This window comes from Pseudoliparis swirei, chromosome 2 (assembly GCF_029220125.1).
Source record: "Pseudoliparis swirei isolate HS2019 ecotype Mariana Trench chromosome 2, NWPU_hadal_v1, whole genome shotgun sequence".
Lineage (NCBI taxonomy): Eukaryota > Metazoa > Chordata > Actinopteri > Perciformes > Liparidae > Pseudoliparis > Pseudoliparis swirei.
Genome location: NC_079389.1, coordinates 7,307,976 through 7,332,395, shown reverse-complemented (window position 1 = coordinate 7,332,395; position 24,420 = coordinate 7,307,976). Strand labels below are relative to the sequence as shown.

At 40.6% G+C, this 24,420-nt stretch overlaps 2 protein-coding genes across 4 annotated transcripts in view; one reads left to right on the top strand and one right to left on the bottom strand.

The window, feature by feature from the left end:
- Positions 1 to 7,369, bottom strand: part of uggt2 (UDP-glucose glycoprotein glucosyltransferase 2) — a 36,648-nt gene extending 29,279 nt beyond the window's left edge. For 2 of the 3 annotated variants that reach the window (XM_056431373.1, XM_056431392.1), the window contains exons 1-13: positions 7,262 to 7,369; positions 6,747 to 6,897; positions 5,788 to 5,870; positions 5,545 to 5,675; positions 4,700 to 4,812; positions 4,328 to 4,505; positions 2,422 to 2,518; positions 2,274 to 2,340; positions 1,997 to 2,097; positions 1,602 to 1,701; positions 1,121 to 1,181; positions 817 to 908; positions 490 to 640 (exon numbers count right to left, since the gene is read on the bottom strand). In XM_056431373.1, coding sequence (XP_056287348.1) covers positions 490 to 640; positions 817 to 908; positions 1,121 to 1,181; positions 1,602 to 1,701; positions 1,997 to 2,097; positions 2,274 to 2,340; positions 2,422 to 2,518; positions 4,328 to 4,505; positions 4,700 to 4,812; positions 5,545 to 5,675; positions 5,788 to 5,870; positions 6,747 to 6,871 — 1,299 coding nt within the window. In that variant the 5' untranslated portion in view covers positions 6,872 to 6,897; positions 7,262 to 7,369. The remainder of the gene's footprint in view (positions 1 to 489; positions 641 to 816; positions 909 to 1,120; positions 1,182 to 1,601; positions 1,702 to 1,996; positions 2,098 to 2,273; positions 2,341 to 2,421; positions 2,519 to 4,327; positions 4,506 to 4,699; positions 4,813 to 5,544; positions 5,676 to 5,787; positions 5,871 to 6,746; positions 6,898 to 7,261) is intronic. The other variant, XM_056431384.1, reaches the window with a different exon arrangement.
- Positions 7,370 to 9,598: 2,229 nt separating this feature from the next.
- hs6st3b (heparan sulfate 6-O-sulfotransferase 3b) overlaps positions 9,599 to 24,420 on the top strand; it is a 57,139-nt gene continuing 42,317 nt past the window's right edge. Inside the window, exon 1 of the mRNA XM_056431429.1 lies at positions 9,599 to 10,182. Within this exon, the coding sequence (XP_056287404.1) occupies positions 9,632 to 10,182 (551 nt within the window). The 5' untranslated portion in view covers positions 9,599 to 9,631. The remainder of the gene's footprint in view (positions 10,183 to 24,420) is intronic.

Genomic DNA, 24,420 nt, shown 5'->3' with positions numbered 1-24,420 from the left:
GGATCTGATGTGAACACTTAACATTTATATTCGTTAAAAAACTCTGCCACCCACCATCAGTGAGCTTTTAGAAATTGCTTTTTATGATAAATGACCATAAGCATAGCGGCAATATAATCCATCATTGCTGGCCAATCTGGGACTAACAGTGGTCTCTCACTCACTGTAACTTGCTGTTCAAGCCTCCCCACATGTTCCTAGTAACGAGAGAGGGAAATGACAGACCTCTCGGTTGAATGTGGGAAGGCTTAAATTCTTCATTTTAGAAGTTTTATAGTACCTGAAATATTAAAATGTCCAGAGGGGCAAAAAATATTTTATATTTGGGAGCTTTACTTGGCTGAGTCCTAATTAATACCTGAAGTTGCTGGCAGGTTCGAGACTGTTGCTAGTCTGATGACTGATGCACTTAGTACACACCCTGGTACACAAAGAAAAACAAACGCCTGCATCTGGGCCAGAAGAACCATGCTTTTGGACAAGACTCACCATTATAGCTGGATGTCTGATATCTAAGGCATAGCTGTCATCCACAGCGTTCACAGGTAGCCTCAGCAGCTTGCCTTGATGTTCTCCTTTTATGCCTAAGTTATGAAGCCCTTCTAAGACCCTGGCCTCTCCTCTGAGGATATCTAAAATGCTGTAAATATGAAATCGAAAGGTCAGTGTTTTATACACATTAACGACGTGAGTCGCTTTGCAGAGCAATAAACTTTGATCTTGTTGCAACAGGATTACTGAGCCGACGCATAAGTGTGAGGCGTCCTGGGGAGAACGAAGGCAGACTCAGACACTGCCCTCCTGCCGGGTTCCTACCTGAAAGGGTTGTGAATGTCCAGATCAATGTGCAGTCCGTTGATGAAGAGCTCTCCGTCTCCCGGGTGTACGCCAATGGACTCGCCGAGTCGCTGAAAGAACAAGTTCAAAAGATTTTAGTCGAATGCCAAACCCCATAAATGACAGATTTGCACACTGAGACTGTGGAATTAGAAGAAGAAAAAAAAAGTAAAATGTTATGTTGTTATGTAATTTATTCCAGATACAGATTAGAAACCGACTCAGGTTGTTATCGAATAGAATCCTGGAGTATCATGTGGAAAGGCTGCTTATTATATCGCACCTTTTGGTTCTCCTCGATTTCTTTTCTCATTTCCTGCTTTACGGCCACTCTTGTCAGTGATCTGTGGGAACAGTAAAACATGTACAGTCACCATCAGCTTTTACCACATCCCGAGCCGGCAGTAAAATGCCAGTTTTAATCTCCAAAAACATATGGGCCCTCAAGATGGTATGTCTTCAGTCACCACCCCATAAACACCTGACTCTTACTCAGCATTTTTGGGTGTTATTAGCTTTGGTGTATTACAAGCTGTCGGAGCTAAAATAAGCAGACATAAAAAAGCTGATTAGATCTCTGTATCAAAGTTGTATTTAATAGATAATGCTGAAACAAATGGGTTTTTAAAACACAAACTTCATGTGCACTTTACAACAGTATTTGTTGTGTCTGGATTCACACGTTGTAACACAGGGCCCATTGAAATGTGGCCAAATGTGTCAGCCAGGCAGCCAGAAAGAGAAAATAAGAGGAAGATTCTGACCTGGCTTTGCTCGGAAAGTTCTGACTGAGGTCTCGCATCAGCTTCAAAGCATCAAACTTTGGCACGGACATTATTCTGGCAGCTGCCTGGACACTAAGATCTGTGGAGATTAAATCATGAATCAACATCTATATCTTCGAATGCACATGTTTCGACAAATCCAGTCCGTGCAAAGCAATCAAATCATAATATATTCAATATGTTGATAAACTTTGTAACTGTTAAACAAAGACAACAGTTCCAAATGAAAGCATCTGAAGCCACAAATGGTATGATATGCACCAACTCGACAGCTAAAACAAAAACATTCCTCACTGCAGTAATTAAAAATGTCTGTAATGATTAGTATTTTTTTGCCTCATGATCATTTGACATCTTGAATAGGAAACCGATACCTTGCATTTCCCACACTTTGAGAGGGACCATGTCGTTTGTACTCTCGAGGAGATGTCTGCGAAGTTCGACCAGTTGCTCCTCGAGTTCAGGGTGAGATTTCCTTAAAAGAGAAAATTGGACAAGAAGAAGATAGAAATAGAATTAATGATTTATCTTCCATCTTTTGTATAAAGTCACACAAAGCAAGCATGACCAGCAGTCAAATCAGAACATACAATAGAAAATATATATTTTAAAACTGTATGTTAAATGACAGGTTACATTTAAGCCACTTACTTTAATGTTCCAAAAACAAACCCTTGGACTTCATCATTATTGTCTTCCTCAGCGTTTGCACCTGAATCTACAGAGCACAAGATTTGTGTTTCATTGCCTTGGACACAGCGAAGTCCAGCACAAAATGTTTGATAAATCCCAAACTGACCTTTTACTTTGGTGTCATCCACGGCTTTGTATTCTGTGCTTTTGATAGCCAGCTCAACACCATACCCAGATAAAAGCATCTTTTGAGGCTTTGGATGCTGCAAGCAGTGGGAGGCAGAGTAATGGAATGAATGTAAAATGGTGTAGAGTTTTGTTCACGTGGACATCTCTTTCAAAAATGCTGTGTAATAATCATCAACACAGCACATCTATTCCATGGGAAATGCTTTTACGCCTAAACCTATTTACAATTTAGAGTCAAAATGATGTGGACACGCATTCAAATTAATGTTGATCTCCATTCACAAACATTGAGAGGAGAGTGAGACTTCCAGAATGGTACTGTGATGGGATGCCATCTTTCCAATAAGTTAATCAGATTTCTGGTCTACTAGATAATGCCACAGTGCAAGTTCTGTAATTGTGAAATGGAAACGCCTTGGAGCAACAACAGCTTAGCTGCACAGCAGTAGGCCGAATGCTGACTCCCGGAAAAATTATCTTTATTTGCAAGTGGCAGCGGTCACAACCGATCTCCAAGAACGCCTCGGGAGGCAACGTCAAGACAATCAGTTTGTGGTCACTTCCTGATATGGGTCTCCACTCTCCAATGGCGAACATGCCTAACGTCACCATGTGCAATGCCAAAAGGTGGCCGGAGCGGTGTAAAGTGCACCACCATTGGACTCCATCTGAAGCTTGCCGAAGAGTTGTAATGGTCTGGGTTTGATTTTCATTGTTTGGCTGAACTCCTTCCAATTTAGAAAAAAAGTTAAACCTTCTCTGAGCCGTTGACGATACGACGCAGTTCGTGAAAGTTCCAACCCATAACAAGTTTTACCAAAAGGAACCAGAAGCACATGGGCCCCCACATGCTGCAGCAGATTCACTGACATTCAACCCTGACAGTCACCGAGATTCAAAGCACTGCCTCGTGCTTTCACAGGCAGAAGTCTTTCACTCCCACACTCTGCTTTTCTTCACAGACAGGTTCAAGAAAAGTATTTATTTTTTCCAATCGTGGTATTTTTTCTAGTTTTCAGTTAGATTTGGAAAAATCTCCTAAAAAGGAGTAATATGTCACTGTTATACCACTGCAATTGGAGTTAGGTGATATGGGCAAAATGACCAAATTCAATAAATAGGCTTAATAGTCCATATAAAATAACCACATGGTAAAGCCTATTTTTGTATACTCGTTTGACTTGTATACGTAAAAAACACCCACCAAGTTTCTCATCTTACTAAGAACCTAATTGCAAAAGAAACATTTCAGTTTCAAGCAAAATATGTGAAGAGAAAAAAGTATCATGAACCTCCTGTTTCTGCATGTTGAGCCCTCTCACAGTGAAGTAAAGCGCTGTCTAACTGATGTAAATAATGCTGTTAGTTTTTCTGACATTGCGATACAAGCTCAATAGAAGAATGTATTATGTTCTTCAATTATACTGACAATACATATCTTCATATTACCAAACCCCAACTGCAGTGCCATCATCTAAAGTAAAGATGAAACAATGGAGTTGTATGGCACCGAGGAATATGCTATGTTAGGCTTTGGATACATAGATACTATTTGTCAACAGGATAAATATACAAGTTTGTTTTGATCTTTACATGTGATTTGACAGTATGAAAATGATAGAATATCCTTATCTAACAGAGTTCTTCAGAGGGAAAACCAAAAGATTGAAGAAGACTGGAAGAGATAAGTATATACATAGAGAACTGCACAACAATTTCCTAATGCTATTTATCACAGGATTTAGTTACTGCTAATTTCCAATGTACATCACGAAAAATAAACAACCACAAGTTAGATACCAGACTAACAGGAAACCCCATTATTTATTAAAAACATCAGTGCAACATTCCTGTAAAATAGCTACAAAAGCATTTCTACTCACCGCTACAAAATGCCGCAGCACATATATAAGTGTGCCCTCTCCAGCCTTCTCAGACAGCACCTTATGAAACGAGGCAAACTTCTTGGTTCCAATCTCAGCATAGAGGATCACGATTGGCACATCGGTTTTATTGAACCCTGGATATATGTGGTCTTTATTGTATAAATATGGTTTGGGCCTGCAAATAATTGAAAAGTATCACAGAAATGAAATAATCTCATTTAAATACCTTTTCTGTGTTCATTACAGGGAAAGTGGAGTCAGTAAAAGCAACATTTGATATAACAAAACAACCATTTCCACTTTTCATATTGTTCTGCATTACAGATTGAGTTTATCTACGGAGGGGAAGAAAGCGCCTTTCTGCATTACCTGCCTGCAGCTGCCTTCAGGAGCTTCTTGATGTCTTTGGTACTGCAGCCGTGTTGACCGTGGATGGAGATGAAGGCAGGGCAAGCCTCGGGCGGAGGCTCATCACTGGCTATCTGTTAAAGAGCAGCGAGGAGTGAAGGAATATTGTTTAAAACAGTGGCCACAACATGATTAATATTCTACAGCAGTCATCACAACGATGTACACTGTGCAGAACAACACCTCATTTCAGCTGCAAACGGCCATTATTCAGTCAACTTCTTCAACCAGTGCATCGTTGTATACTTATATACTTAGGCATAAACCAAAGTATCAGACAAATTGGAATTTTGACCAGATACTGGCGCTAGATGAAAAGTCAGAGGAAGATTAAAGTAACTGATATTCATCCTGTGGGGACCATGAATGTTGAGATATTTCACTCAATTAGTGAAAGGTTCGAAATTTGCATATAAGGCGGCGCTCAATGTGCATGTTGATAAATGCATCTGAGAGTGATACAATTACGTGATCAGCAGCGCTAACTCTTGTTTGTCACTGGATTCATTACAGATAATGAACCTTATCCACGTTTTAATTATGTGAGAAACCACAGAGATATATACAAATTATATTGTGAGAAAATGAATAATTAGTGTGTAATATTTAAGTAGTTTGAGAATAATTACCTTTAAAAATGTTGCCAAAGAAATTGAAAAGACTGCAGAGCAACCTGGCTCAAGAATAGGATAGACAATGCAACAGCCCCAAAAAATAAAGGAACCTCACTCTCTTGCATACCGTAATATTCCCATGCTAATCTTGAGAAGGTTTTTAATTTGTCTTACTGAATGATCACAACATACCTGCTGAGATGCTTGCACAGCTGGTGAGTATGACCGAAGGGCCAGAGCAAATCTGAGGAGATTAACTTGAAGATCTGTGAGAAACTGGCCAGCCTTCTTCAGGATCAAGTTGTAGTACGAGCGCACGGATTCTGTGAGACACATCAACATTAGTAATAATTAGGTATCTTAAAAGAGAAACACACATGTCAAGGTCTCAACGTTTTTTTAAATATATTTTGGATTATCATGAGATCAACCCACCTCCTTGTTTGTAAACAGTGAGCTCTTTCACGGTGTCAACAAACTGCCAGAATTTTTCATTCCCATCTTCTCCAATAAATTCACTACATGAGTAAAATAAAAATATTAGTCAGCATTATTCAATAACCACAATATGTTGCAAATAACCACTTAAAGCTAAAGACCAATCATTTTATTGTTCAAACATTTCGCTGTGAAGTATCATCACACAGACTATACAGACATAATGTAGGTTACAAAAATTAAAATCACATCAAAATATGTTCACACACGGAAGAATAAAATCATATGTTCTTGACCAAAGGCTCTGGTTATACCATAAAAACAGAGCTTTATCCACAGCAAGTCATAAATAGTGTTAACAGAATTACATGTGGCTGCTATTTAAATCCACTGTTTATAAATACGAAAAGGTCACTTGTTTACAGTATGGCTATATTTATTTTGGGATGGAAACTGTCACTTTAAGAATAATTTTCCCCACATACAATTATTAAAACCTGCAGTAGTTCCTTTTACTTGAATATGAGGCAACTAATACAAATCAATATTATGGTCAAATAATTTCAGTATTGCATCCCAAGGCCCATCGAGGTCAATGAGGTCATGGTTTCTGTATGCTAGTGGACATTTAAATGTTTTAACCAACTAGGAGGAAGTTAACTGTCGACCTTTTTTTTTAAGTAAGCATTGTTGATATTTTATGTGTCAACTCCAGATTTAGACACAATATATTTAGACATAAAAGATAGGACAAATAAAGAAAGGTTGTTAGTCCTGAGAGTCGACATGCTAGGAAACTAAATTTAGGGAACATATAACTGAGCAATTGACTAACTAAATAATAGTTTGAGGTGCCGTAGTCTGCATTGAGGGGGCTTGACCTCGTGACCTCGACCATGGCCTTGTTTGTTGTAGATGTGTGTGAGTGACAGATGTGCACATCCAGAGGTGAGTACCTTGTGTCCAGAAGGAAAGGCGTCATGCTCCACTTTGCCGATAGACTGGCAGTGACGCCTTTGGGTGCTGATATGACATGGTGTATGTTCAGCAGCAGCAGTGAGAGCACAATAACGTTCCTCATTGCTTCCGGCCAGGTGTAACACGAACCTACAGTGGCGGAGGGCAAACACCAACAACGCCTTCAGTACAGCTCCTTGAGAGAAGGAGGTGCCACGTAGCGTTTGTTACTCTAAATTATCTACTCCATGACACCGGTACAATCGACATTACTGAAATAAATGTAGACAGTCAGAAAACACAGTTTCAGATGAAGCTAGCGATCGTTACATGTGCAAATTATGGCGAACTTTTTTGTTCTCGAGACGTAGTTTTAGCCCACCGGCCGCCCAGAGGGGTCAGAAAGACTAAACTTAGCTGTAGCAAAAAGTCCACCCCTCCGTCGTCAATGGAAATGGGAACGTTACAACAAACTCAGTCGACAAAGACCGTTCGCCACAAACATGCAACGTACATTTAAGGGCACTTAACCATTCGTCACTGTGTTGCCAATAATGTGTCTTTCTCCCCGTTAGTGATGCTGACCACTTCCATACAACGCGATGTATTTCGGGCAATTAAAGACGAGTACCGCTAGCTTGTTGCCGGTGTAGCGGCGTATTGTGATGTCTCGCGCTGACCTGAATTCGTGTCTAAAACAACCGGGACGCAAAAAAATAATTACGGCTTATTATCATCTCAAGGCACAAGGCAGTGTATTTTTTAGGTGGAAACAATTAGTGACAGTGAGTGTAAAGTATTAAAAAGAGGGTGTTAAAGTTGTAATTCTTTCTGGCACAGCGGCGGACAGCTAAAGAGGCAGACGCTGAAGCTCAAACACTTTACCACCAAACAAGAGAGCGTGTTGCAGCTGCACCACGGCGTGTGTGCGTGTATACACGTGTACGTGTGCGTGCGTGTGTGTGTGTGCGTGTGTGCGTGTGTGTGCGTGTTCAAAACGGTGTAGCCCGGCAGTTAAAGCTGAATGGGATCCTTACCAATTATCATATACATATTCAATAATTGCAGTGTTACTTACGTTTATGATGAGTTGATTTTAAGATGCAGCACATCCTTAGTAAATAACATTATTATAACACAAGCCTACTCATAACAGTTATTATAGATTAAACGATTCGTATATGAATCTATCAATCAATCGATTATGTAAGGGGCTGTGTAGCAATTTAGTATCAGACTGCATGAAAGTTGGTGTATTTGTGAGAAAAAAGCCGAAATCAATGCACCAAAATGTGAGGTATACCTGATTTATAATTTGTTTAACTTTAAAAACTATTTACAAACTAGCCAACTTCATATATCTAGCCAACTCCATATATCTTCCATAAGATAAGCCTGGTACATTTTACAGGGTGAGTAGTGCTTAACATGACCAATGAATTGATCCTTGTGTGAAATGTTTCTTAAACTCAATTTTGGTATCACTTTGCAGATAATTTAAAGCCTTCTCCATTTCATATTTATAGAAACGTCATGCATGTTGACCACTATAGTCACATGGTATGACTGATCAATTAATCAGCACTGAACTCATAAAAATAATCATCGGTACTGCTTAATTAAGTCTATAGGAGCTGTAATAAAAGAAGAACTGATGACATTTTAAATTAAAAACATTTACATAATGATGGAAGGATGATACATATAGATAGATAGTTAGATAGAGAGATATTTAGATAGTTAGATAAATAGATAGATTGATATATCTGTATCTATATATCTATAGATATAGGTAGATAGATAGATATAAAAATAGATATAAATATAGATGGATAGAGTTACTTCACAATTTACAAATGTTAATTGCTCAACTCAACCTTTCTCTGCAAATGCCTGGCATGCCATTAAAGTAATGCACCAGTATTTTATGGTTCAAAAGGATGTGTGACTATAGCCATTAATGCTGCAGAGAAAGCAGCTGTTTCACTTTTAATTGGCTCTCGCACAGTATAGTCTGTCTTTCCAGAAGATATTAGATTTTAAAATGGGCTATTAAAAAGGGAGAGAAAAGCCTGTATATCATTTCACTGACGGAACAGCACAGAGCCAAGTCTCTAATCAGCAGAGGTCATACTCGGATGAATGCGCTTTAAAAAGTTACAGCGAATTATATATATTCTCAGACAAACGTGCATGTGGTCTTAGTTCAGTGTCCGTGTGATCGTATGGCTTCGCACTGTGTGTGAAACAAGATTATGGGATGGACGCATGGGATGCAGACCGACCACGACGCATATGTGTGTCGGCTCGGATGCACCAGCATCCTCTCTAGAGCATCACAGCGCACACAGCCAGTCAGACCGCCGCGACCCGCCGAGGATGACGCCGGAGGATCCAACCCGACAGTCCGAGCCGTGGCGCATCTCCGAGGACGTCCGTCCGTCACCGAAGTGAACCCGTCCTGCGCGTCACACTGTGGTCCGCACGACAGAAGCGCACAAACAAACAAAAATAGAGAAGGGGGGGTTTGGGGGAGGAGAGGGCTGTGGTGACTGACTAACAACTCCAATCAATCTCGAACTTGATGCCGGAGCATGGGAGTCGCCCGCTCGGATGCAGCTCTCCGCCGGCTTTAGAAGTTACAGCAGGACATTGTGAATGCCATGAGTCTTTGACTTTGGAGAAGAATTCCAGCGCAGTGCAGACGGAGGGGAAAGGTGCACTTCCAGTTTACCGGAGGGTGTTATCTGATCAACATGTGGCACGTAAATAATAGGCATCATTGTCTTTCTTCAGGCATGGACCATTAGGGTGTATCGATCCCCGGAGAACTCGCGGGTGCTACTTATTATTCACAGTAATGGAATGAAGACATTCTCTTGATATGATGGATGATAGATCCAGTAAGCTCATCTTGGTTCCTATCTTAGCGGTCCTTTTTGTTATGATAGGGTACCAGTACATCTGTCCCGCGGGCAGTAATACGTGCTACTTTAAGGCTGGGGAGAAACTCGGGGGGGTGAGCCTGCTCTCCACCCCGTACCAGGACAGCGACGATTTCTACCGAGACCAGGACCTGGAGGACGACAGCCCTCCGAAACAAGCGTCACAATTCAACTTCACCGAAAGAGACCTCGACCGACACGTGGAGTTCCTCATCAAAGGGGACGACGTGATCGTGTTTCTGCACATCCAGAAGACCGGAGGAACCACTTTCGGGAGACACTTGGTGAGGAATATTCGCTTGGAGCAGCCGTGTGACTGCAAGCCGGGGCAGAAGAAATGCACGTGCCACCGACCTGGGAAAGAGGAGTCCTGGCTCTACTCCCGGTTCTCCACCGGCTGGAGCTGCGGACTGCACGCGGACTGGACCGAGCTCACGAACTGTGTACCCGTCATTATGGATAAGGAAAAGGAAGCCCAGAGGAATATAAGGTAAATATGTCTGATTTTTCCATGTGTGTGTGTGTGTTTCTTTTGCTGAAATAAGCTCTGTGGCTCTCAATCCACCAGGGTCCCAGAGCAATGTGTACAAACAGGCATGCGAAGCCACATGCACTGGAGGCTCCATGGTGAAAGTTTAATTTGGTCTTGGTGTTGATTGGCAGAGGCCTTCAGTCTCCAACAGTAAAAGTGAACAATGATAGATGGGAGGGTGATCCCAATGGAGTAATATGTTAGACAGGAAGTCAGGGGCAATACCGTAGCCATTGTCAAAGGGCAAATAATCTCAACCAATCCCCCAGCAGTCGGCTCACTTTGGTGGGTCTGTTCGACTGGGGGCAATATGGGGATGGTAAGAGCTGCTGACAACATTTAAAGGTATCTTACTGCTTGGCCTTCAGACACATACAACGTTTGCATTTGTCCTTTGACATCACATCAGTTGCTCAGATTGATGTTGTTCCTGCCCAGCTGTGCCAGTGCTGTAATTGACTGAGAGTATTATGAAAACAGGCGCACTCTGAGTCCACAAGGATAAATTAAAGGGTTAGTGATGGACATCCCTGTGCATGTCCCAGTGTCTTGTTCGATAATCCCCTTAGAGATGTTCTCGTTGGCTTACAGAACAGTTGCACTCCTGGTGTATCACAACATTTTGATGCCATCTTATTTCAAGACTTAGTTCAAATGATCCCACAATGTTTGGTTTAGATGCACAGAAATGATCTGAGAGGAAGATATCAAAAAGTACATCTGGTTTTTAGATTTGCATTATTTTCCCAATATCTTCTTTTATAATTGCAGTCGAAAAGACATTTGCAATTGCTTGTACTGATGCGCTGGAGATGCAGATACAGTCACTAAAGGGGCCCCCGGTGTAATGGCCTATACTCACTACATGTGCGATATGTGTGTGTGTGTGTGTGTGTTGTAACACAGAAGAATGTGTTTTTCACTGCAGTTTGTGTTCCTGGAGTCATTGATTCTATACATTTCATCACGATTTAGATTAGTCATTAAAATAGCATGTTACAAGTGTGTTAGTCTGTTTGTTTTTTTAAAGCTCTCTTTTTTGCTTGACACACAAGCATAACATAAATCCATTCTCTTCCTTTGAAAAATATAATCTTACACTGAAGTACATGAGCACATGATTTATTTCTGCCGTGCAAAGTGTTTCCTTTACTTAGGAAAGTGCTCACTGGATGGGACAGCTCTTCATTCCACAGCTGCAGCATCTATTCTGCACTTACTAGTCCTCCCATCCTTTGTTCTTTAGTGGGCTCAAACAGCATCTATTCTGAGATAATTCGGCCTCGTCCAAGACTGTTGGCAGACACACTACATTAGACCCCTTCACTACCGAGCCTCTGCACACGGCACATTTATACTAAGTGAGATAACTAACAATTATTATGCAAATGTCATCTTCATAATCATTTTGTGTGTGAGTAATTGGTTAATTGAAATATCTTAAATGGCATCAGGTCAAAGTAAAACAGCTCCCTTGTAAAATACAATGCATACTTTGTCATAAATAGTCCACTTGTTACAAAAATCTAAACTCCACCCTGAGGGTGCAATGGGGAATACCAATCGTTCATCACTGCCAAATTCAGATGGCATACCCTTGTTTTGCGGCTGAGAGCCTCTCAGATGGAGTGGCTGTCTTTCAGTGGTCCCGGGCATTTCCCCACCGCCAACTCTTGAGATAGCGGTAGGGGGGGGCGGGCGAGGTGAGCGGCGTTGGCACCGCCTGCGTGGCCTTTTCAGGCGAGCAGTGCACTCTGCACGGTGAGCCAGCCGTGTTGCCCAGGAAAGGTCAGGCATGTCAGACTGGATCAGCGTGCGTGTCCACCGGCGGGGCTCCTCTGGGGTGGGCCGTCCGTCAGGGAAGAAGTGAGGCGGGCGAGCCTGCCTCACTTCAGGGGCTTCTTGCGGAACCATACCTCTAAGTGCTGTCCTCTCAAGTTGCTTTGTGGAGTGTGTCATGGCGTCCTGCTGTATGAAGATGGCTTGTTGAGCAGGTTGTTTTCCTAGAGGCCTGTGCTGAGGAGAGCTAAGATAATTATTCCTGATTGTTACATGTTTCTCAACTCACTGTTTTGGAGTTACTCAGGTAGATTATATATACAGCGTGACACTGGTTCACTAAACCAGGAGCTCATTTTTAAACTGTACTTGCGTGAAGCGTGGAGTTTATTGTTCCTTCAGAATTGGTTTACACTTGTAGTAAAAAGTTGTTGGTCAGTATCATAAAAAAATATTTGATTTCGCTTTCCATCAAAATAAAAATAAGTAAATTCAGTTTCTAACTTTAATATTATTATTTGACATCCGGTGCAGTCAGAATCTCTTTTATTGAGATTAAAAACCGGCAACAACAACAAAACAGTTTTGTTTTACGGCTACAGCTCTGAGGCTGAGGAAATGTGATTATCAAACATACAGCCTACAGTGAAGCATACATTATACACCTTCATACAGCAGCAGTGTTCGACTGAATTCTCTCTGTTTATTAATTTTTGTATTATTGTTTTACTGACATCAGTTTAATTACAGAATGTTAACTTATGAGAAATTACCAGCAAAACTTATTTGAAAGGTCCCCCGTAGAGGATATAACATTGCATATTGATTATGTCACATTGTTATTCATACATTAGCTGAGTTCACAACATTTCCTTAGAGCCCAGATGTTTGTACATTTAAATCAGGAGAAGACAAACTATTTACCGCTGAGTCCTTCATCCTTCATGTCTCCCATTAAAATGTGGTCGAACCCGAAACCTATCCATGTATTTAACATACTGGGATACCGATGGGTTCCTAAGAAACAGCCATCATCGTGAAATGTAAATGTTTTTTATCTCATTATTAGCTAAGTATTTAAATAAGCTAAAGGAAAGTTTACTATTAGCCTACTTTAGGAAAGTTGCAACACCTTTTATTTTAAATCTTTGAATTACAACTCTTAGCATTGTTCTGTCTACTCTATTATATATTTTTCAACTCAATGGCTGCAACGGGTGCTTTTGATGTTCTGGTGTCGCTCACAGAATTATAATTTTAATGAAATATAAAGCAAACATAAAGCATATGTAAGCATATACAGTAGAGGTACCCACATTGGTAGGGTAAGGTTTATTAATTTGTATATGTGCTTGACATGTATTAAAGCATGGAACTGGATGTTCTGTTGGTATATTAAATATATAGAATAAATCAGGGCCATCTGTCGCTTGCATTGTTGCTACAGTATATAATAAATAAGGCTGAACAAGACCAGATGTATTTGCTAAAATAATAGTTTGTTTACTTACAAACAAATTGTTTAATAGGATATATATTGGTGACATTTAATTCCTTTGAATTAACAGTTGAACTGATTTTGATAAATGTAGCAAAGCAATGTCTCACTTTAGTTAAAAATATCTTATGTATATTTGTTTGAGCTCAAAATGATCCACACATAAATTTGTATTTACTACAGAAGTACATTTTTAATTCTTCAAAGTATTTTTGAGAAATTTGGTGAAGTGTTGGTGTGTATAGGGCCATCATTACTCCTGAACTATTTCCCCCAGGATTTATTCATTCTATTCAGTTCCATTCAATGCAACTCTATTTATTCCTGCATGCAATTGTATGCAGCAGCCCACCACACAGGTCAACGAATACGTGCATAATAAACAACAATAAAAAACCATCAAATGCTATCCAACCCTGCGTGGATATCTGGTAAAAAGCACGCACCTAAATAGGTCGCTCACATTTCTGCCCGCAGAATGCGTGCTGGTGCAAAAAGGAAATAATCTAGATTTCTAGTTGTAAAGGAGAAAATATTCCTTGTTTTTGTGCCCTCAGCTCTATTCCAAAACACATATTGCAATTTGGTGTTCTTACAAATTCCACTTTGAAATACAAACATAATTGACTTCAATACATGAAATGAGGCAGCCACGAGTCCCCATGAGTGTCTTGCCTCATCCACTTGGCAGGTACATTAATTTATGATTTGGATAAAGGCCATAACAATTTAGACCAATCAAATAAATATACATTTTCTCAAGTATTTAAAGTATGAGACAATATTAACAGCTTCTTTCCCCCCCCCCCCTGTCTCATTGCATGTTAGTTGATCCCCTTTTAAGTGTGGCCTCATGCTAATTTTATGCACATGCTGATGTTGTAGTTTTTTGATCAATTATGAAATCTTCATTAGCAGCTTACTTGTTGCTGGTGCATAATGAATGCTCAGTTCAGAAGTACAAAGAGACCAAAGCCCAACAATGAGTACAGTATGGTAGCTCTTCAATACTCTCCTTTGATGAAGCAGAGAGAGAGGGATGTGCTTATGTAATAAAAATGGACGTCCTCTCTGCTATGATTCTGGATAATTAAGTGTAGAGTCCTCAAATTTGTTATGTTATGTACGCTGAAAAGCTGTCTTGAAAGTATAGTGTATGTGGAGTAGGAACACAATTGGTTATGATTGCTTTTTTTGGTCAATTACTTGCATCCTTAATGATATTACTAAGTTAAGAATATTTATTTTAACAGTTTTGATATAGCCTATAGCTGTAAATTGTAGGTAAAGGCTCCTTTACCATGATCATATACTTAATTAGTGTGATTCTTGTGCAAGATGTGTGTCAGATGGCCATTGTTAACTTTTGTGGTTCTGTTCCAGTGTCCTGTATGTCACCAGTATCACCAGTAATGGTCACTTTAGCTTAGTTAGAAAAGTACCCAATGAATGGCGGGTAATTCGAAATTATCGAAACTCTTGTGTATAGCATGTTTTATTCACCACTCATAAATAATAACATATTCACATTCCCTTTGATTCTACACCCATCCAACAGGAGCAGTAATAGTCTGTCATTACTTACATGGCACACCAATGACGTGCCCCAGTCCTTTGCAGAATAACACATCACATCATATTTTATTCATAGGTGATGCAGAGAGGGCTGCAATTACTGCGTGGTCCTTACCACTTACAGCTCGGATCACTGAACCATGCATCTCTCACTCTATCTACTACACTTTTTTACTCATTTATAATTGTGATTACACAAAGGGAGAAGTTACAAACATAAACAATTATGAAGTGTGACACACTGACCTCAAAACTATTTGATCAAGTGCCAAGGTGTGCACAGGTATTATCTGATGTCCAGTGTTCTTTTTTCTTCAGTTAAGCTACAATTTGTTTAAAGACCTCATCTCTAGAGATAGTGACGTGGTGAAGGCCGACTGCCAACATTGTCTTCCATACTTTTATTTTGATCCAATCAAATTCTTGTCTATCAATGTGACAAACCTACAGATAATTAAAATCTGAATCGGCATCTCCCTTCTCCCCTACAAAGCTGTTGAGTGACGTTCAGCTCATTGTTTAGCTTTTCTGTTTTGGTTCACTCCAAGAGGCAATTTAAAAAAAAATGTTGTTCATCGAATGGCCATTTGGGGTTGGTTCCGAAAGCAAGAGGATCCCTAAACCACCGTTAACATGGACAAACTTTACAGGCTGGTACAAGGTTTGGTCTATAGCTAATTTCCAGAGGAGTACATTTTATTTAACTCACCCATGAAAATGATATCAACACGCTCACAGCCAATAACTGTCGGCTCATTCAAGTCACTAAATGTTCTGTCCATGTTTTATACAGTCTATGGGTAACTCTCACTGCTCTCATAGCATCCTCCTCCAAAGATGCACTAATTAACCCACTGTACCGCAGCTGCTCAGCACCAAACCTATAGCAGACGGGAGCATTGTGCGGCTAGAGACCCAGAAGTTTCCCTCAGGAGTAGGTTAAGAACAAGTCAATACTGGACTTATATTCATCAGGTGGAAGTAAACACGACTCTGATGGAATGTTGCTCCATAAAAAAAATACTTGTTGCTCACACCAACGCATCAATTCAAAAGGTGATGACATGCACCCAAGTGGCCAAAAAGATTGGTTATTGCTGGTTTAAAGTATTAAAGTATGATTAGTTGGGGTATTTAATGTCTATTAAACTAAAACGTTCACACACATTTGCAACTTTAATTGAAAACAGTAATACCAGGACATTGATTAATTGTCTTGCTGCACTCAGACGTTCCTTCTATATTCTGAAGCCTGAAGAGAAAGCGCCCAACCTCTATGAGACATACAGATGAACTCGAAGGAGGAAAGTTGAGCAGCTTTACAGTTCTGGTCGTATCTTTAGATATAGGAGGCAAATCATCACAATGATAGGGTGTTTATTATGTGTGGAGGTGCCCTGCAGGCCTTGGACTTCCAGGGCACGGAGATTGCTTTTCATGTGTCATTAGGTCAAGTCGTCGTTGCTGGCAGGCCTGAGCAGTAATCCAGTTGGTGTGATAATTAAGTGTTACCTCTGCACTGTCTGCAGAGAGCACGACAGCATATGTAAAGCACTTGTTCACTGTCATGACAAAGAAAATGCAAAAGAAAATTTCGAAAGAAACTTCGAAGAATTTCTTTGCAGAAAGACTTAGTAACACATGACGACATTTCTAAGTAAAGCAGAGGAGCTTTTATTCTTCCTGAAATTCTAAAGTTGACTAGCCATCTTCAATTAATTACATGTTTGTCTTATTGTCAAACATAACATCCAATTAGAAATCCTGTGATGGTACTCTAAAAAGATTACATATATTGATGCTGGCTGTCATCAAGCAATACTGACATGCTATGTCTGCAAGAGAAAGAGGCGGGGCTTAACTCAACCATCTCAGATGGTTGGTCAGGTTTCATAATCTTAGTAAGACAAGATGATTTATATTCAGTGGAACAGTCATTAGCCAAAGAGCCAGCTCCATACCTGAGAGGTTGAGACCAATAACAGAGCTAAAAGAAAGGGAATATTGGTCATACATTCATCAGCTGGCCAGAAATCAGTCTCAAAATAAATGCAAATGTGTGTCTATATCTGTGCGATGTTTAAGTAGGGATGGGTAACGTTTCTTTTTTTTCCGATACCGGTGCTAAACCGGTACTTTTAAAACGTTACCGGTGCCAGAACGGTGCCTGAACCGATATATATATATATTTTTAAAGCACAAAATGACAATTGACAACGACGGCATTAAAAACCTCTTCGGCCATATTCTCGACCATAAAAGCCGCTCTCATTGCCGCACTGACAAAAGCGCGAGCTACGAGCTAGCTTAAACATGGTTATGATCAGCGATGCCAGATGCTTCATTACATGTGATGTGTTCCCCCTCTACACGCAATTATATTGTTGCATGTGCTGCATGTCGCATTGTAAAAATCTTTTGAGAAATACAGCCACACTTTTGACCGTTTACCTTTCTAGCTAGCTACTGTAGCTATATAAAGGATAGGCTAACGTAACCTGCTGACAGGGCGGAGTCACCAGAGAAGTATAAAAAAAAAATTCAATCGGCTCAGGCACCAAAAGGAAGCACCGTTATGTGCGTTGCGTTTCGGTCGGCACTGGTTTTCGCCTCTCGGTACCCAACCCTATGTTTAAGTAGCCAACTTTTTGCGATTCACCATATTAACTTCAGCAGAATCTCAATGTTGCGCCAACCTCAAGGGCTCAAAAACCAATAGGTGTAAACAAATAGTGCTAAGTTCAAGTAAATAAAAACAGGAAGTAATGCAAAAAGTTAGCAGTAGAAGTGCAAAGTATAACATATAGGTTTGTTTTTAGGATACAATTTTATATCTTTTCACTACAATCATGAATACAATTTCAGACATTATATTCAGATTATGGGACAAACTAGGACTAATAAATTAAAAAATCTTGATCACACAATGTTTATATCTCAGTAAAGAAGTGTAGTACTTTGTGTGAGTGTGTCCCCAGTTTTTAGAAGTTTTTTAATCACTTTTAGGAAGATTATAATTTTTAAAGAGGATTAGCGTCCCAGTTCTTCGGGGAAATCTGCTGCTTGATACACGCTGGACCAAACATGGAGGCCTGAGTTGTCGTCACACATTAGTGTACAATACATTGATTGAATGAATGCACTTATAGGCCACTGCAATATTAGTATTTGGAGAAAACTAAAAGCTTTGCATGCGTTTAAGTTGTTACGGAAATGTGTCATTGTCCATTTGGCTTGGAGTATGTATGGATGGAGCTAACCGTCTTTCTCTAAAAGCCACTCTCGGTAATGAAAGCCATGCAGCCTGCCAGAGCAGTCGTGTAGCTTCTCTGATGCTGCGGTCAAATACTTGCTGGTCCGGCAAATATGAATCTCCAATTGTCTGATTCAGCTTTTATGGCGTTAATAAAGAGTGGCATTTGGTCAAATTGCTGGCAAATAACCTTGTTTTCTGGAGAGTTAGCTCTCAGATGCCAGGCATGCTGTCGTGAAGCTGAAGTCTTACTTACTATCAGTTATTGATCAGCCGGAGACCACACAGATACTGAAGTAAAGAAGAAGAGAAGCAAAGCACCTCCTCGGATTTAGTGAAATGTACACATCAGTTGTGATGAGAATAAATCAGCTGGTGCAGCGAATCAGAGATTCAGTGTTTAATGTCCCCAAGAATCCTGCTCAAATGCTCCAACTATCAGAGGGGCAATTAACTTTGGCTCCTTTCCCCCTCTATTTAGAAGGGGGAAAACATCTAGTTTCTCCTATAAACAGTCTATAAAAAAGTAATTGTGCAAAACCTGTGTATTTCTTTCCATAAATCCTCTCGTGTTTGCTGTCTGATCAGCAAGTTCATGAATATTGCTTTGAAGACACTGGTTGTTGGCCGCTAAAGCGTTTTCTGCTGTGTTTGCAAAGGCTGGCTCTTTTATCCGTTTAGCTTTATATGTCACCATTTTGTTTTTGCATGCAAGACCCAATAAAATGTTCAACATAGTATTAATACAGCTGACTTTATATATATATATATATATATATGGAAGAATCACTGCAATATATAAACTCATGCGTTGTTACCCTCCTTGATAATTCACAAGAGATCACTGTTGCCTGTATGTGCATGGGTTTGTTTCACCTTTGCTTCTACTTGACAGACACATCAAGCACATGGAAAATGTCAGAAAAGGTGCCGGTCTGTGTTATTTCTCAATTGATACCTGTAAGGCATGACGAGAGGGCCGGAGCCAGGAATAGCTGCGTGTGGAGTTGATTTATTATAACAACGTGGAGAAAGGTCATCTGTCCTTATCTGGGGCGAGCTGTTGACGGCGAAGTTATACTGCCTCACGCCGCTCCATAATTTGAATGCAGAGTTTTAGTGAGCACCTGGCACACTTAAAGTGTAAGCACAGGTAGAGTCACCTTCACACCGACTAATCTCCCCTTGGAAGAGTGCACCATCTTTTAGATGAAGCTCCGGGTGTTTTTATGTGTTTTGGGGTTGTGTTGGCTGGCGATGTGGTGATATATGTAAGAATGAAACACTTTCACCACAGGAAGACGCTGCATTGAGGTAAAGATATGTCAGAATCAGCCATGATATGTATATAAAACATGCTAATCCATAAAATTAGTACTGCTGGCATCCTCTGCATCTTCCCTGTGGTGCGACATCAGTCAGATTTGCTGTGAGAGATTTGAAAAATCTCACTGAACAGATTGCAGTCCAGATTGCCTCTTACATTTGTGCATTTATAAATAGATGCTGCTTTATTTTGCAAAATGTTTATAGATTTTTAATCAGCAGGGCACATTCATCATTAATCACATGAATTCAGACATTTGTTTTATTAATGTTCCATATATAATTTAATATAAGGATTCTTGAGAATATTCTTTCTGTGTATCTTTAATTATGCATGACTTGACTATTATGATATATATATTTTAACATTCTCTATATTAGTTGATTGGTAGGCAGAGAACTTCAGATATGTATTTCGTTGTATGTTATGCTGACTGAACCGTCGCTTATTTCGCATTGGAAAATAATTTCCCTCTTTAATTTGATTTCTTTTCACAACCACCAAACAATATCGAAATATAAATTGGGTCCCGGACCACAGTATAATACGTATGGATTGAAAATCCGTCCCAACAACAGCACGGCACTGGAGAATAGAGTAACATCTTGTGCCACCACAGCGTGCTGGTGTGGAACGAATAGCATTATGTCCCCCAGCACATGTTGTGATACAGTACATCAACCTCATCATAGGAATCCGATGTCCCTTAATGCAAGACGGTCCTCTCGAGGCGCCAGACGAATGGCTACAGAACAGAGCTTTAAATCCCACCCACAAATCCAGGGATCACTTAACTTCTCATCAGTCCCCATTCTGCTCTCGATACTGGACGTTGCTTCATTCATCATTCTGTGTAAGCCTCCCCTCTCATGGAGGGAATAGGAGCTGAGCATTTGTTTACTTTCTATCCAAGGGTGGCGAGAAGAAATCGTCCAAAGACTAAAGACATTTGCTTCACTTGTCATGCTTGGCATGTCTGTGAATCATAACAAGCTACGGAGGGAGGAGCAATATTAAGTGTCTTGGAGTGCTTCCTTTTTAACAATATAGATGAATAACCAGCAAATAGCTTTTCCCTCTCGCTGTCATCAAGTGTTAATTATTTCAAGATTCAGTTTTAATCGATGCATATTTATGCCCCTATGACGTACATTAGCCTTTTTACACCTTTAAAAGTCAGTGTGCTGCGAAAGCCAATTTGGGTGTGTTGAGAGCTTTTAGCTACAATGTGCAGAGAAGTTGCAGGGTTGTTTCAGACCTGGCAACCCAGCGCAGGCTGCCAACATGACTAATGGGCCTAACCTGGGTCTTCTATCGACCTGCACAGAAATACTCAGGGATGGATTTGACTGCTTATGCCACTGCCATAATCTCCCTTCCAATGATATGGTTTCACAGCTATTGTAAAACTGCTGGCGCAGCATTTTTTTAAATTGTTGGTTGGAATACCAAATCTGATCATGTAGGCTATGCAGGGTGTCACCGTGTGTTGAGTTGCTCTTTTAAATTCAGCCGGCCTTTTCACCTCAGCGTTACAAGAATGGACGGATGCATTCGTTCCCTGGAAGGCACCTTGGGAGTGTGTGCAAGGAAAGAATGATAGGGTTAGATGCATAACTGTTTTTACTGTTTTTACTTCATGCAAAACAGATATTGTGTATTATGATTACTGAGAACATAGCGTTATTGGATTTTCAAATGTCTTACACTGTATCTATTTGACCGCAGTTAAAAGGAAAGCACCTTTACAAAAGATTGAATATGAAGACAAGCAAAAACATAAAGGCCAAGGTGAAACAGATATGCACGATTTCCAAGTTTAAAGGCTCACTGAGCATTTTCTTGACTTTTTTTTATACAGAAATACAACCTTCAAAAGTAAGAATGCATAATAATAATAAAAAATAAATAAAAATTAACCATGCATCTGGCCAAGAAAGGCCATAAGGAAACACGAAAATAGAAATGTTAAAACAGGAAAATAATTATAAATAAGGAAACATCCATCCATCCATCCATCCATTATCAATACCGCTTATCCTCATTAGGGTCGCGGTGGCGCTGGAGCCGATCCCAGCTGACATAGGGCGAAGGCAGTGGACACCCTGAACAGGCCGCCAGTCCATCGAGGGCACATATAGAGACATACAACCATTCACTCTCACATTCACACCTATGGGCAATTTAGAGATCAATTAACCTGACGGCATGTCTTTGGACTGTGGGAGGAAGCCGGAGAACCCGGAGGGAACCCACGCTGCCACGGGGAGAACATGCAAACTCCACACAGAAGGACCGCCTCGACCGGGAATTGAACCCACGGCCCTCTTGCTGTGAGGCGACAGTGCTAGCCACAAAAAAATCAAAACAACCCTTCACCAACATTGTCAGTCAATCATAAATTCGGTCCAACAACTTTTTGTGTCCCCAGTATATTCTCTAGCTTGTAAGAGTCCTTGGTTTAAAAAAACAACCCAACTCTGTCCCTAAAGTTTGAAAGGAGCGCGCTGAGCTCTAAGCGGCTGTTCCAGGACTGTGGCCTTTCCATGTAGAAGATTGATTCAGGCGCGCTGAGGAGGGAGAGGAGGGATCAGCCTCTGGGCTGTGTCCGTTAATCACACTGTATTACCACACAGGAGGCATTTATCACCAAACACCAAAGGCTTCAGTCCACGGGGAACACTGAAAGCAATCTCAGCGCTTACATGCAATCCATCCAGGTCCACGGAAAGCAGCCCCGTCGAGCGCTACCACATCCATTTTCTCTGTAAGAGGGGTCTGAAAAGTAAGAAGCAAAGAATAGAGAGGAAAGGAGGGGTTTGAAGATACATTGGGAGAAGTCCTTGGGAAGACCCTTGTGTGTTTCCTTTGTGTTCATCTCATCCAGTGTCACAGCCTTGTGGGATGTCTGTTTGAGTGCAAGCATATAGTTTCTAAAACAGCCCTGCGTTAAAACAAGTGGCTACTTTAGTGGTGGGCTTGTTGTCTCAGGCACTGGTGAAACCATAAAATCTGTTTCCGTTGCTTCAAAAGTAAATAGTAGAAGTTCATATTACAGAGTAATGTGTGTTTGCACCCTCTCGGGATTGGCCAATGCTGGATAACGTTGCATTGTGTTGCAGAAAGAGTGGAGCCAGATTCATCGTATCCTGCTTTTTATGCCAGAGCCCTTTGCCCATGGAGATGAATATTGGGGAAGAGTCTTTTCACAGAGTGCTGTTGTCTGACGGCCTTCGGCTTGGATAGAGATCCGTTTGGTGTCATGGCCAAAGCCATGGGCCTTTTTGGAGGGTTGCAGCGCCTTGTCTGACTGCCAGTCACAATTATTTAAATTTGACAAATTATGATGATTTAAATCCTATGCCATGGGGGATAGGCAGTGCTGACTCTTAAAAGAGGAAACCTTGTGTGGACTATTGAACAAAGGTTAAAAAAATAATCTATCACTTATACTTGCTCACAGCTTTTTATCCCGGTTTAACTTTTTCCCAGACTGTGCACAGGGTGTTAAACTTTTTAAACCTTTAAACTCCAGATAACATTCTCAATGATTACTGGACCCCAGGATCCATATGCACAGGCTGCACTCACACCTTCTAACAACTTAGCCACAATAATGCTTTTCCCAGTTGGTTGTGTTTAAAGGCTGTGAAATAATGTGCCTTTGTGTAGCAGGGCTCTCATGTGGTCCTTAGCGAAAGAAAAACAATAAAAGCTTGTACACTAAAAGTAGAGATGCACCGATCAGGTTTTTGGTGCCGATCACCGATCACTGAAATCAGTATCTGCCGATCACCGATAATACCGATCACCGATCACTGAAATCAGTATCTGCCGATCCGATAATACCGATCACCGATCACGGTGTTGATTGAAGCATTCTATTTATTGTGTAGCATTATTGCCTAGGACTATGAGGAAATACATATATAAAGCAACTCAAACATTAAAGAAATTACCGATTTCTTTAAACATTTAGGACTTTTACTTTGAAAAATGTCCTAATTGATACATTAAAATTGTTTGATTGCTGTTGTAGGGGGTTTCAGATATGTATGGAACACATCTGCATCATTCATTTCCTGAAACTCTTGGGGAAATCTATTTACAGGACTTTTTTTAACATACAAAAGTCTGACTTATTTTATAAACTCTTCCTTGGTGCAGTAAAAATGTTTTAATGTTAGCAGAATTTAAGCTAAATCTAAGAAACGATCTATAAAGATACAAAATCAGTTCATTGTTTACTTTTATATGTTAGTGTATGATTTGTCGACATCTTATTTTGAAAAACTGATGTTGTTTCACGTGGTTCTTTCCGCTAACTTTGCAAAACCGGATGTTGTCACTTAAATCCTTCCGCTAACTTTATCAAAACCCTCGCGCTCCCGATCGAATGCGTTTACCGTCAGCATCAGTCTATAGGGGCAGACATGTGAGAGTCGGCTGAGTTGACCCAGAGATTCAACTCGGGGGACCGGGACGCCGCTCGGTGGTGAGGATCCCCTCGTGGACCTCTCACTCTGCGGCCCTCGCCGGGCGCATCGTCTCCGTTGCGGTGCGCCACGATTGAAACGTCTCTGATAGTTCTCGCAGATGTTACGTCATCTGATCGGCCGTTTTGAGAACGCCGATCAAAACCGATAATGGGAATATCGGCCGATATGGATCGGCGCCGATCAGATCGGTGCATCCCTAACTAAAAGCTATAGTTACTGAAGAGATGTGAAGTTGGAAAATGTCCAGCTGCATAGGATATTTGTA